The sequence below is a fragment of the Primulina eburnea genome, chromosome 14 (genome assembly GCF_022965805.1).
Source record: "Primulina eburnea isolate SZY01 chromosome 14, ASM2296580v1, whole genome shotgun sequence".
NCBI lineage: Eukaryota > Viridiplantae > Streptophyta > Magnoliopsida > Lamiales > Gesneriaceae > Primulina > Primulina eburnea.
The window spans coordinates 31072017-31086241 of record NC_133114.1 but is presented as its reverse complement, the minus strand read 5'-3'; the positions used below and the strand labels follow the sequence as shown (position 1 = coordinate 31086241).

The following is a 14225-nucleotide window of genomic DNA, read 5'->3' as shown; positions in this document are numbered from 1 at the left end:
CACTAATCGACCAGATTAAATGAAAAGGTATTGAATATGTTGCCATCGAACATACATTAAAATTTATCTAGTAATTATATTGAATGCTGAAATTTAGGCATGTTGCCATTTAACCATTGAACATATCCTCACCGAGTTTTACTTAGATTGCAGAGGTCATCCATCATTCAGTTTAGTCATTGTTTCTCATATTAAGACTCAATATGGTTTCATTTGTTCATGAATATTACGATAGTGAAGGAAATAAATCCAGTTTAAATTAATTTTAGGAAAAGTGATTCTTTATAGAGAATTGATACTGTCATCACAATTTCCCGAGATTGGAACAATTAGATAAGATCTTGATATTTTCTTGTCATTGGGAGATCACACTCAATATGATCCAATGTAAAACAGGCAACTACGTACTTAAAATTGGTCTGTATGCTTTAGAATCTTATCCTAATTAAAATTGGACACGATATTACAAAATCATTCGAAAGATTAATTTTCCATTTTCTTAAAAGCTCGAAATATGATTTAATACTTATATATACTGCAGAAAAAGAAACCCATGTTTCATATCCAGAGTTATTGAGCATACATACAGTCTTTCGATATCGTTGTGATGGAGCCTTATGCTGAAGCGGTATTTAATCAGAAATTATCATTCTTATTACTTTTCACTTGATTTGAATCGCTGCTTTATATGCCAGTAAATCTGAAGCTTTTTGACTGAAAATCTTGTTTGTTGTAGAGCTGTGTTCTGAAGGTGAATGTCCATTGTCAGGCCTGCAAAATGAAGATGCTGGAGGTTCTCGGTTCAATTTGCGGTAAACACTAGTAGTTCAACTTGAAATTATTTGAAACCTTAAATTCAGGATTTTAAATTTAATTTTTTTATGAAGCATGTTCCGCCAATAAATCCGGAATCTCCGTCCATGTTTCGGGTTTTTCTCGCGAATCCCCAAATCCGTAGGAAAAATTGTCATCCTTACGCATGATTAATGAAATTCGGACACTACTTTTTGTAGGGGTATTTGATGTTACCATAGATTCTCAAGAAGGGCTGGCCAAAGTGTACGGTGTGGTGAATCCAAACATGCTCGTGAGGGCCTTGACGAGAACCGGGTACCATGCGGAGTTAAAATGGGTCAAACTCCGACACCCGGATCTTAACAGACGTTCTTACTCTCATGACTATTATGATAATGGTTATTATAATACCGGATACCCGTACGGAGTACTTGACGACCCATATAGGCATAGACGACGGTACTTGATGGATCAAGATTCTTACTCGTGTTCGTCAAGATTAAGGTTCGATCATCCCTACTATCACGGATTGAGCTTACCACCCGCGAGGTACGTACCATCATATCCACCCAGAGAATATGACCCGTATGAAGATGAACCCATCAGTTTTTGCAGCATTATGTGACCAATTATGTCACAAAGTATGTTCCTTTTTATGCATGTAGGCGTGGACCCTTTTATTTCTAAAAGATTGAGAAGATTCTTTGTGATCCTTCGGCTCTTGCAAGACTTTATCGGCCCAACAATTCACGTACTGCACTGAATCTGTCTTGTGGAAATTACGTATTAAAATGGATTTTGTGCCTTTGGATTTCGTGTTTAGAATTGGGATAGTTTGGTTATTTAGATTAGGTCAAACACTTGAAACTTACCCGAAATATTTCTTTGGACGAGTGTTCCAAATGAAAGTTTGCTTCTTTCTTGTTTCCAGTTTCTGTCTGGGTTTTTATTTCATTATTCAAAATAACCATGTTTTTTTCTAAATTACTGTATTCCATTTGAAAATGAGTCAAAAGTAGTTTTATTTATTTATGTATCTGAATCATTCCCCGCTCATCCATTGGCATAAATTATAGCTATCGATCGCAACGGTTTTCGCAAAATGACAACACGTGGGACGATTTGACTGTAGATGGGTACAGGTTGGATTTCAGAGAAAAATGGCGGCAGGTGGACCTCACGTGACTTTGTCGTCGTCTCTCTCAAAGCTCATATTTGAAGGAGATTTCAAAAAATATTTTAAATATAGTAATATAATATTTTATTTAACTAGCTTTACAAAACAAAACAAAAAAAACCAAATTTATCTATTATGATACAACAAATTTTTATGATAAAAGAATTTGATTTTTCTTAATCTTATATTGATAGCAAAACACAGTTTATCATTTCCTTCAATTTGATTAAATACTAATATGTGATTTTATTAATCGGAATTTTAACATTATATTTTACTTTCAATTATTAAAATTTAATCTTAAGAACTCTTAAAGAATTTTTTTGTTTTCAAATATCAGTATGTTTATATTGTATTCTGGATTAGGTGGCAATAAAGGACTATTTTTTTTCTCATTTCTATCACTTTTTGTTTGTATTAATAAGGAAATCAGTAGTTGTTTTTAGTAATAAAAAGCTGTGTGTATTGGTCAAGACATGGTTTACAAATTGGTTATTTCTACTATCAATTTGAAAATGCTATCCAAATTTCCAAGTTATATATATTAGTTATATAAAGCTTTTTTTTTGTTATGATAAAATCAACTTAACATCAAAATATTTGTCTATGTATCAAAAAAGAACGAGGAATCAAAGAGAAGAAGCATTCAAAGTTAGAATGAATATATTGTCAAATATTTTAATGGCAACAATAAAATAACGTGGAGTTCAGCCTCTGTCACAGTACATGAGGGATCACTTTTGAGGCAAAAATTTCGCTGTATATGACTTTGTATTATGTCCTGTAGTCATAAGATTTCATTTATTGACCCAAAAGTAGCCTTTCTATGGCAGAATACAGTTAGTCTCCAAAGAGGGTGGAGTTGATGGCAACCAAGATGTGGCATTAAGGATATCAGGTGATGAAGCCATGTTTGACAAAGTTTGGTTTCTGCGATCACCGGATAATCTTTCGGATGAATCTGGAACACATTATTTTTACCAGTGTTTCATCCAAATTTCATATTTCGGGTACCTACATTCCAATCTTTGTTTTTTTGGTTTTTCAGTTCTTCAATAACAAAGTTAAGGTATTTTTTACAGGAGAGCAGACTTATGTATATGCATATTTCATGTATTCAGCACCGTTCTATTTGGAGAATATCAGCGTGGAGGAAGGGAAGGAGATAGAAGAGGTAGAGTACCACGGTCTTAAGCAATCAAGTATCTGGAAGCAAAACCTTTTCTGGATGCAACATTTATAACGGGGGAGCAGTGGCTGAGACTATATTTGCATAGACGGATCGAACATCTGAAGGAATATATGTTACTTCAATATTTATAGAACGATAAAGAACTGTCTATGCTATTCAAAGAGTCTGGATCAGTTGCAGTATCAGAAGATGCATTATGATAGATGAGGTACTCTTTTATAGGAAATGCAATATTTTTTATGATAAAAGAAGAAATGAATTATGTTGTTTGTTCAGTATATTTCTTGAAAAATCATATTTTACAACTGAAACACAAAATCCAACTTGAAGATCTCAGTTACTAAGATTCATACCCCAGTTACAACTCAAACCTGTCACGTCTTTGTTTCGACTCGAAAAAGTCAGGGCAAATGTTACACTCACTTTTTACCAGCTAGCTAGCTAGGTATCCCATATCATTACAACTGCAATTATGCCAATGCCGAACAAAACAGCGAGAAACTTGAAAAATGGTGTGTTGACTGAAACCAACTTCTGAGGATTGTAGCCTTTAGCAAGTAGATGATTAATGGCCACATAGACAAACACCCCACAAGCCAAACCCATTGATATTGCATATATCCAGTCAGCCACAGAACCCTGTGTCGTGGCATCAATTATAATGCCAATAGCTACACCAATTGGAGATGATATGGCGAACGCAAAGGCATAAGCTGCACATGATAAGAGAGGACGATCTGGAATCATTTTTAGAAGAGCTATCCCCATAGCAATGGCAGCAAATATCTTGTGTAAACAGACAGTCCACAGAGCTCGCCAAGCATCTGCCTCGGTTTCTGCCACTCCAATCGCAATGCCCTCAAACACCGAATGGAAACAAAGGGCACCAATCAACAAGAAACTGTCACCAAGGGACGTGGCGCTTGGAAGTGAAGCTTTTGTGGCATGGCTCTGATAAATCAAATACCTCAAAGTGATCAAGCTCATTCAAAAATTGCCTCCCCTGCCTATGGATGGCAAAGATACAGTTTTGGGACAGAAAAATGTAACCTGTAAATGTGAATTTGAATGCAACGGTATTCCATTATCGTGGCCTTTAACCTCTCGAGTATTTGCTGTAACAAAGAGAGGCAGAAAATGGAAAATCACCACTCAATGTAAAAACTATGAAACCTAATGGCACCAAACTCCCATAAGATAGACCCCATGAAATCTCACGAAGTTAACCTTGATATGAATTGTTCTAAAGCAAGAAAAGAAAAGAAACACTAATTATGGCAAGAGAACCCCAAATAAGACATCGGGATTACCAAATCTAATGCGTCAGGATACGCAATATCCTCAAATAAACACAAACCTTGAAGCTCAACATCAACATGAGCAGAACCTGCATCACTCTTTCCATACACATAAGAAACAATGGAATCGGCCGCCATAGTGAGCAAATATCCAGTACTCGCCAGCATAAACGCGAAGGGGTACTCTTTACTCGTCAAATCCTCAAAAGTGGAATTAGAATCACTCAAGAAATGCATCAGAGCTGTTCCCAGGAACACCCCACCCGCAAACTGCGTGCCAATCACCAAGAAACCCTCGTTCCACTTCATGAAATAGGGGGACATACCCCCGGCAAAAGTCCCCACAAACACCAGAATCAAGCACCATATTTTGACGAGTATCAGGGATCGGGACCTGAGATTGGGCTTCTCCAACGGCGAGACTGAGTCGGAGTCAGAGTCAGAGTCAGAGTCAGCATCTCCGCCGTGCGCGGCGGCACAGAGGAAAATGATGCAAAGCAGAGAAAGGAAGAGATAAAGCCGCGACATGGATCTTGAGAGTGGGAGCTAGCTTTGGAGCATTTCTTAGAAATTTTCACAGTTCCTTAAATAAATTACTCACGGAGTAACATTTACGTCGTAGTACAGAACAGATAACGCAGTACAGAAAGCGACACGGCGAGAAGGAAACAAAAGCAGAAGAATTACGAATCCTCGTGTACTTCACGCACGCAAATCATCCTCGTAATTTGAGCGGCACACCAACAACGGCATAGGATAAATCATTAAACTACCATTTTTTCTTCCTTTTAGTTTAAATTTGGTTGTTTTATTTTATATTTTAAAATTAAATAAATAAACATGATGGGATTTAGAAAATATATATCTAAAGTGTAATGGTAAAACTAAATTTATGATATAAAACTAGGGTGAAAATGTCTTTATACGCGACGTGGTGAAAAAGACTGATTTACAAATCAATTTTGTTAATATATATTTTTATAGAGTCAAATCATAAAAAACAAAAATATTAGTTTTCATTGTAAATATAAATCAAATTGATCTATTTAACGGATATATATATATATAGACATATAAACCCTTGAAGAGAATAACTATAATTATAATTTATTCAACTTTGAGTTAAAGGCATGAAATGGGGACTTGCCATATGGCATTTGGAATCAAAATAATTATTTATTAATAGTAAATTTAATTAGGTATATGATTCCATGTATGGGACTGACCCGTTTGGTTTAAATGGGTCGCCTAACATTTTGTTTTAACTTTAAAATTTTATAATATAAATAGAAGAATTTGAAACGACTCAATTGACCAACCAGGCGTAGTAGGTCGGGGATTATGGATTATTCTTATGTTATTTTAACAATATGTAATTTTTATTTGTTATAACTATGTGCAAATAATTTTATCATGTTATTTTAAGTTAAGTGTAATTTTATTTTAGTTTTAAATTGTTTTAAATTATTCGTAAGTTCTCCTATTTAATTTTTTTTTTTCAATTTTATTCTGTTTTTAAATATACATTATTAAATTGAATAAAAATTTCATATTTTTGGTTATTTAATAAATTGTACATGCACACAATGTGCTCAAATTGTTGATATATTTATATCGTAATGATTGTGGAATTGGATTCTTCGATTTTAGGATCAATTATTAAAGCAGTCTTTCTTCTCTTTTTCTTTTATTTTTTTTATGGACGGTGTGAGATTCCCGAAGGATCCTCTTGCGATCGATCCAGCCATCTACAAAAGCATTTATTTGATTCTTTTGTTTTTATTTTACTTGAAAAAAATTGATTCTTCTGACTGTGAAAGCAGTCACACGTCCAGAAGAGAACTATAACTATGTTCCAACGATTTATGAGTAATCATACTTTTTTAATGTTGAGTCATGTGATGCGCTCAACGAATAAAATGACACATTCATTAGCTTCTTTTACTATTTCTTCCACATCTTCGTTTGTGTGAATGTCAGAGACTTTTCCTCTTTGGTTAGTAAATCTTCTAATCTTAGATCTTGACATTAATTGAATAAAATTAAAAGTTTTACTGTAAAAAAAAAGAATAATTTATATTTTAGAAGTTAGCTAGATTTTGTGTTTTCGTATTTGAATTCATATCTTGTATGTTCGGTACATCCGAAAAATTCAGAACAAACAAATAAAATTGATATTCCATTAACAACTGAATTGATATCTTGTATGTTCGGTACATATTTGAATTCATATCTTGTATATTTGAATTCATAGCTTATTTTTTTTCTTTTGGGAAAAAAATCGACGGACTCTCACTGGTTTTTTGTTTGTACTGTCGAAAGTATTCATCCTATCAAATTCAACAAATAAAATTGATATTCCATTAACAACTGAAAATATAAAATCTGTAATCCTGCTGAAGATATGGGATGATGCAGAAACATTTAATCCAGAAAGATTCCTTAAAAGTTCAGTTGATTTAATTGCATATTTGTCGTATCTTTATTTTTTAAGACAAAATTATAGTTTAATATAACGAAATTTATCGGATATAACCACAGTTTACGTGCTAACTAATATAAATGTTATTTAAGAACAAAATAATTATTATTATCTCTGCCACAAAGGGTTTCAAAGTTTGTGAGTAAGCTTGATTAATGTTCATAAGTTTGATTTCTCTGTTAATATTTTTTTTTTGATATCTTGAGCGAGTCGATCGTATTAGAGATGACAATGAGTCGAGATTGAGTAAGATTTCGTATCATCCGTAATCATCTCCATTTATTATATTCATATTCATACTAATCGGATATTCAATTTCATCATCAACCTCATATCCGTTGGATTATTATAAGTTATTATTTAATTTTCTCAAATTTAGATTATTTCGAGTAAATTAAAAATATTTACTAAATTAACGAAAACAAAAAGAAAAAAATATAAAATTAATAAATGAAATATTTTTAAAAAAATATTAAAAAAATTATTTTAACATCATTATCCAATAAAAATAACATCAATTATATATTAATAATTTTTTTTCATTCTATCTTATTAATATCATTCAACAAAAATATATTATAATTAACTTAGCCGAAAGATCACATAAATATATATAAATGCTAAGAACATTCATTTTTTAAATTAAACTCTGATTTTTTTAAGGATGCACATTTTTTATATAAAATAATATTATATTTAAATATTGATTTTTTTCCTCCTAAAGTTCTAAAGCAATTGTTTGTTTTTAGAAGGAAAAGAAAAATAAAAAAGAGGGGTATATATGTCATTCGAATATGGCAAGTTGATGGAGTACTTGTACGCGAAGTGGGAAACAGTGACAAGAAAATCCGAAGAGAGCTGTCACACTTCTCTGCTTGTGCTCTTCAACGAATAACGAACATGATGATGAGAAGCTCATCGGCTAAACAAGATTTTAGATTCTAAAATCTCGTTAAGTTACTAGATTGTAAATCCCCGCTGATAATCAACCACACATTTTCATTTCCTAAGTTTACGAAGTGATTTCATGGGTGCAGCTGCGGCTGCCGCAGCCGTGCCTGAAACCTTACTCTTCAATCAGCTCAATTTCGTCGCTTATCATACTACCTCGTTTAGAGTTCTCCGCAACCCTTGGAAACCATCTTCTAAGTTCCTTCTTAAAAGGGTTCGTTGCGGCGCATTGTGTACTCCGCCGTGTAATTCTCAAGCTTCTGTTTTTAACTCTTTTAGAAAAGCTCTCCTGTATTCACGTACGAGTAAACCCAGTTTCTGTAGGAAAGATGAGAGTGGTGATGTGGGGATTGTCGAAAATTTGGGACAAATCTTGGCCAGAAAGTGGCTGTCGATTGTCGCTGTGGCGATTGGGGTGTTCGTGATACTGGGTTGCCGGAGAGCACTGGCGTTGGAGGGGGTCATGAGTACGGGATATGGGGTCTGGGAGCGGAGTTTATCGGCGTTGAGGAGCTCATGGCCAAAGATTTTGCAGGTCCTGACGCTTATCAAAGAGCAGGGTTTGGTTCTTGCGGCGCTTTTAGGGCTCTCCGCTTTTTTCTCCATGGCCGAGACTTCCATTACCACTCTTTGGCCTTGGAAGGTAGTGATGAAATGTTTTTGGGGCATTGCTATATATATTATCCATCGACGTCATGGACGGAGTTGAAAACTCTTCTGGTGTTATGTGAAACTAAAAGAGGTCTAGCATTGAAGGACCTCTGTTAATGATTTGAAGTAGTTGCTAGGAGATATTTAGCGTTCAACTGTGTTTGCATGATTATCTTATCTGTTGCATTTTATAATGGCTTTTGTTGTTTTGAGATGATTTCTCAGTGTTGGGAAAATCAGATTTATTTTTCAATTGGTTTCTCTTTTCTTCTGGAAAAACAACTAACCTGACAAATTTATGTGATGAATGATAGGTGCGGGAATTGGCAGAGAAAGAGTCAGAAAATGGTGTCTTTAAAATGCTAAGGAACGATGTTACTCGCTTCCTGACAACTATCCTTATAGGCACCACGTATTACTCCTCCTATCATCAATTAGCCTCTTTTTCTTCTTCTTTAGGATATCATGTTTTCTAAGTTTGGATTATGGATATTGACTTTTTCCAGAGTGGTAAATATTGCTGCTACAGCATTAGTTACTGAAGCTGCAACTGCAATATTTGGAGACGCTGGTGTCACCGCAGCTACCGGAGTTATGACGGTATGACTATAGTTGTTTTTGGTCTTCCAGATTGGATTAAGCCCACATTGCTTACTTTGCTTTCACGTCAGTAGGATTTAGGAAGGTCAAATCTCCAGAACTACAGCGATGATAATCTTTAATAATAATGGATTTTTTTTATTTTCTCAAAGATGTTATGATACAGGAGTTTAGCTGAAAATACTCGTGGCTCTATCCACTCTTAATGAAAATTCTGCACCATTCACGTTTTGGAGCTTTTAGTTGGGTCCCATCTCAAAAATTCCAAGTTCAAATTGATCATTCTCATTTAGACCTGACATTATTATTCTATAAACAAAAGTAAAAATTCATTCTAAATTTTTATGTCAATCTGGTCACAAATCCTTATGGATATTGAAGGTGTTCTGCCGTATTTCAAAAATTTTGAGAATCCACGTTGAATCCTGGAATTCCATGTTCTTTTAAGATGAGTTGCATGCCCTTGTAAGTTAAATTATTCTCCTCTATTTTCATGTAGTTTAACGTGTCTCGTGTTAATGCAATTAGGTGTATGCTAACATCCCTGTATTTTGTGATGATAAAAAAATACCCAATCCTTCCTATCTAATCATATTCCACATCTTAGTTGGCTTTATGGGATGCGATATTATCGGCTATGCGACTAGCAATAATATCTGGAGCTTTAGTATTTGTTTCCTTTCCCACCATGGCAATTGACCAGAAATACGTTTTGGCAAAGCCTCATCCGATGCCTTTTTTTCATTGTGCTAATCTGTTACAAAATGAATCTTGATTCCCCGTTAACATTTAATTGGAAACTTATCTGTTTTCCATTTGGGCATACTTAGTCTGAAACTGTCAATAACACCAGGTTGCAATTTTGCTCCTTACTGAGATTACTCCAAAAAGTATAGCCGTTCACAATGCCACAGAGGTTGTTAGATTTGTGGTAAGTTTCTAGCTTGTAATTGCTTGAGTTTGCTTTATGACTTTGTCAAATTGCAGACGGTGGTTTTAATTCTCAAATGCTCTCTTAAAGAATTTAAAGTAAGAAAATTAAGACATGTATAGTGTTGTGTATGCCTAATATATTTTTGATGCAGTATGATTGTGATGTCTTTAGGTCAGGCCAGTGGCGTGGCTTTCTCTAGTATTATATCCCGTGGGCAGAGTTGTTACATATTTGTCAATGGGAATGTTAAAACTTCTGGGTTTGAAAGGGAGAAGGTGAGGTACACCTCATTGGTATTTCTCTCTCATGTCATTTATTATTTTTCCCATGCACATAAATTATAATTCTCTTATACGGGCGGAATGCCAGAATCTTTAGTTTTTCTATAGACGATTGCTGATCAAGTTCCGAAATTTGAGATTCTTTAAAGAAATCTGTGCAATATAATGTAGATCATTAAAGAAAATAGAGTTATTACGCGGGGAAACTCATTTTGTTTGGTATGTTGCATTTTAAAAAGGGAGTTCCTGAGCAGGTTTTAGAGAGTGGCTCTTTTTACGGATAGCCATAAATCTAATATTCCTTACTAATTTTAAGTGCATCTATCTGTTACAGGAAGATAACCTCTAGCCTTGCTAATTGTGTATTCATTATAAATGCTATTAACCAATTCTCTTGTTCTGTGAGCTGATATTTATTTGCTTCTACCATGTCACTGGATTTTCACACCTTATATTTTTTGACTACCACATAACATTACACTTAACTTGGTCGTCTTGATGTGTTAGTGAGCCTTATGTAACTGAAGATGAACTAAAATTGATGTTGCGTGGAGCAGAATTGAGCGGAGCAATCGAGGAGGAAGAACAGGTGAACTTTGTTCCACGTATCAGTATCCTACGCATGATGTGCACGTCTGAGCCTAACATTGGGTTGATATATGACAGGATATGATTGAAAATGTGCTAGAAATAAAAGATACGCATGTTAGAGAGGTAATGACACCTCTTGTTGATGTTGTTGCCATAGATGACAGTGCAACACTGGTTGATTTCCACAATTCATGGGTTAATCATCAATATTCCAGGCATGGTTTGCTTTTCTATTTGTGGGTTGTATTATGTTCAGTTCAAGAAGCTTCCTTTTATGAGTGTAGGGTTCCGGTCTTTAAGGAGCGCATTGACAATATTGTTGGTATTGCATATGCAATGGATCTTCTGGGTTACGTCCAGAAGGTTAACTCATTTTGAATGCTTCTGTGTATTTATCCAGAATGTTTTCCTCTCATATTTTCTACTCATGCACAAAATATTCTCGTGGGACTCAGATTATATTCTTTTTGGTCTTGAAGGGGGAACTTCTTGAAAATTCTGCTGTGGGAGAGCTAGCGCATAAACCGGCATACTTTGTTCCTGGTAATTTTCAAGTTTTAGAGTGTGCAATTAATATTTGGAAAACATGTTTGGATGTTGAGATTCAATAGAAATTTGGCTTATTATATGATATGTGTGTCAGTGTGTGTGAGAGAAAGTGTATGCGTGTGTTTGTATGTTGTTCTTCCAAAAAGTAACTTCAGTCTAATATTGTATAACGTGCATTTCGAAGGGCTGCTTCTTTTTAGTCCTCAAAATGTTAAACAGGTTGTTCTACTCCAATCAATGAGGATTGGTATCTAAAGATGCCTACAATTTTGAAACACGAGGCACATCAAATTTTACTTTTCTAATTATTACATTGTTCATTTCAAAAGGATGCTTTTCACACCTCATTTCGTTTCTTTCTTGTTCTGATTTGTGATTTTATAGCTAGGATTTACGTAAACAGATTAAATATCTATGAAATCTGAGCAACATTGCAGATTCAATGTCCGTGTGGAATCTTCTAAGAGAGTTCCGAATAAGGAAGGTGCACATGGCTGTAGTTCTAAATGAATATGGTGGGACCGTTGGGGTAAGCCATTCCTACCTTTGTATATTTATTTTACAGTACCTTGATATGGATATCTGTTGGTCATATACTGGACCAAACAACTTTTTCTTGTGTATTAATGTTATTTTCTTTTATGCTACAACAGATAGTGACCCTTGAAGATGTAGTGGAAGAAATTGTTGGTGAAATTTTTGATGAAAACGATTCAAAAGTAAGTCATTTGATGATACCATGTGTTTTCTGTTGCAATCACTAATTTGAGATGCATGTCCTATCCCACTCATAAAATTTTCATTCCCTGGTCGCCTTTTTATTTACTTTTGTGGTTTTGATATTGCATGGAAAAGCTACAAGATATTGCATTTTACAGGTAATTGACGAGATGACATAAATTGAATACTTGTTGACTTTTAAAAAAAATAAGTTTGTTCTTGCGTAATAGCCTGAGAATATTAGAATATGAAAGGAACCTGATCATAAATCATCAGTTTATCCTTAATCCCCTGTCGAGATTTGAGAGAAATGACATTTTCTGGAATTCGTACGTGCTTTGATGTAGAATTGTTCCGAATCCATTTGATTGAATGTCAATGCTTATTGAAGACCCCAGCATCTTATGTCTACCAAGTCTCGTTGTATAACTAAAGGGGGTTTTGGTTTACATACTGGCATGAATTTTCCCTATTTTATTTTTGCAGTGTTGCATTATGTTTTGCATTTATTATGCCAGCAACACAAGTTCTATTGGCATTGGCAAAGGAGCATTGAAAAATAACGTAATTTCTGACTCTGATTTTCCTGTATTTTACCCTATGGCAGGAAGAAATCCAGAAAAAGACTGGTAATATTGTCATGCGTGCCGATGGTGTATATGATGTGGATGCTAATACTACCATCGGGCAGCTATCTGAAGACCTCTACATTAAAATGCCGGAGGTAGTTTTTCATTTTCCCTCGGGTTACAACTTACAATAGTAAACTGATCGTCCTACAAAATATTTTGAGTGCAACATAAATGGGATTGTTATTATTATATGTTCCTTATTTGTTTTAGATATAATAATTGTAGCGTATGGTACAATTCTATGAATTTCAGGTTTCAGTATGGTTGCTAAGTCCTTCGATGCTTGCTGACATTCTTGTTTTTGCATGTTCAGGGTCATCAGTATGAAACCGTGTCAGGCTTTGTATGCGAAGCGTTTGGGTACATCCCAAGAACAGGTGAGACCATAAAAGTTATCCTGGAAAGAGCAAATCGAGAAGAGCATGGCGAATACGACGCATCAGAATCTGGTCGACAAGATGAAAACCAGAGGAGTCAGATTTTTAAGCTCGAGGTTTGTTTTTCTTGTTCTTTGTAATATAAAAATAAAAAAATGGAGCTCCAATATTGCAACTTTTTGTGACCAACCATAGATGATATCCGCAGATATTAGAAGGGAATGCCCGAAAGGTTAGCGCTGTTCGATTCGAACGGAAAACCCAAGATGATTCGTCTTTAAATACGAAAGAATTTACTCGTTTGGTTCCCAAAATCAAGAGAAGGAAATGGAGCAGCAACGATGATGAATTAGATAGGACAGAGACTGGTGAGGTCCACCCATTTAATGGAACAGGTGATTATATGGTCTCGTCTGATGATGATCAAGCAAGAGAACAGTAGTTGCATCCACCATTCTTTTCATCAGACATGAATGAAATGTTTATTTCTCTCTCAAAATATAGAGCATAGGATGCTTATATTTTGCTGACACCATCACATTTTTCTAACATGATGGAGGATGATATATAGGATGTAGAGGCCGCATACAGGATTGATGTTCTTTCACAATCCAATGTAAATGAATCTTTATAAGAGAAACAATGTGATGGTGTCAGCAAAATACATTTATCCTAATTAAATAAAAATATAAATTAAAGTCTTTTTAAAATTGGATCTACTTCATGGGCCAAGGTGGTACTGGCCCTTAACCCTGTATTTGGAGGCCCGTAGATGATATACTTTAAGCAGATAATGTTAAGTGACATCATTATCTGGGATGAATATTTACTCTAAACTAACAGAGAATTTAATACTCGACTTGAATGGAGGAGGGTATGTAAGAGATTTTTTTTTACCTTAAATAAATGAATAATTTGGTATGGAGATGGAGACGAGCCTTAAAAAATCTTACGCATACCTAACCCAAATATCCTATTAAATTACATATATATGG

At 34.7% G+C, this 14225-nt stretch overlaps 2 protein-coding genes across 2 annotated transcripts; one reads left to right on the top strand and one right to left on the bottom strand.

Moving 5' to 3' along the window:
* Positions 1-3409: 3409 nt before the first annotated feature.
* Positions 3410-5151, bottom strand: LOC140812903 (zinc transporter 11). The gene is made up of 3 exons (XM_073171281.1): positions 4522-5151; positions 4215-4279; positions 3410-4115 (listed from the first exon to the last, which is right to left on the bottom strand). The coding sequence occupies exons 1-3, from the start codon at positions 4988-4990 to the stop codon at positions 3606-3608; spliced, it is 1044 nt and encodes a 347-aa protein (XP_073027382.1). The 5' UTR covers positions 4991-5151; the 3' UTR covers positions 3410-3605.
* Positions 5152-7776: 2625 nt separating this feature from the next.
* Positions 7777-13723, top strand: LOC140812151 (putative DUF21 domain-containing protein At3g13070, chloroplastic). The gene is made up of 13 exons (XM_073170363.1): positions 7777-8538; positions 8861-8958; positions 9053-9146; positions 10000-10077; positions 10252-10355; positions 10869-10950; positions 11028-11315; positions 11432-11495; positions 11939-12030; positions 12155-12220; positions 12829-12945; positions 13167-13346; positions 13439-13723. The coding sequence occupies exons 1-13, from the start codon at positions 7972-7974 to the stop codon at positions 13670-13672; spliced, it is 2064 nt and encodes a 687-aa protein (XP_073026464.1). The 5' UTR covers positions 7777-7971; the 3' UTR covers positions 13673-13723.
* The last annotated feature ends 502 nt before the right edge of the window (positions 13724-14225 follow it).

Bases quoted from the DNA above. Each gene is read 5' to 3' on its own strand.
- LOC140812903 (XM_073171281.1), bottom strand. From the start codon at position 4,990: ATGTCGCGGCTTTATCTCTTCCTTTCTCTGCTTTGCATCATTTTCCTC. The intron at 4,280-4,521 runs GTTTGTGTTTAT...TCTTTGTTACAG, and splicing joins TGTTGATGTTGAGCTTCAAG to CAAATACTCGAGAGGTTAAA. The intron at 4,116-4,214 runs GTTACATTTTTC...TTGATTTATCAG, and splicing joins ATTCAAATTCACATTTACAG to AGCCATGCCACAAAAGCTTC.
- LOC140812151 (XM_073170363.1), top strand. From the start codon at position 7,972: ATGGGTGCAGCTGCGGCTGCCGCAGCCGTGCCTGAAACCTTACTCTTC. The intron at 11,316-11,431 runs GTTAACTCATTT...TTGGTCTTGAAG, and splicing joins TTCTGGGTTACGTCCAGAAG to GGGGAACTTCTTGAAAATTC. The intron at 12,946-13,166 runs GTAGTTTTTCAT...TTGCATGTTCAG, and splicing joins TCTACATTAAAATGCCGGAG to GGTCATCAGTATGAAACCGT.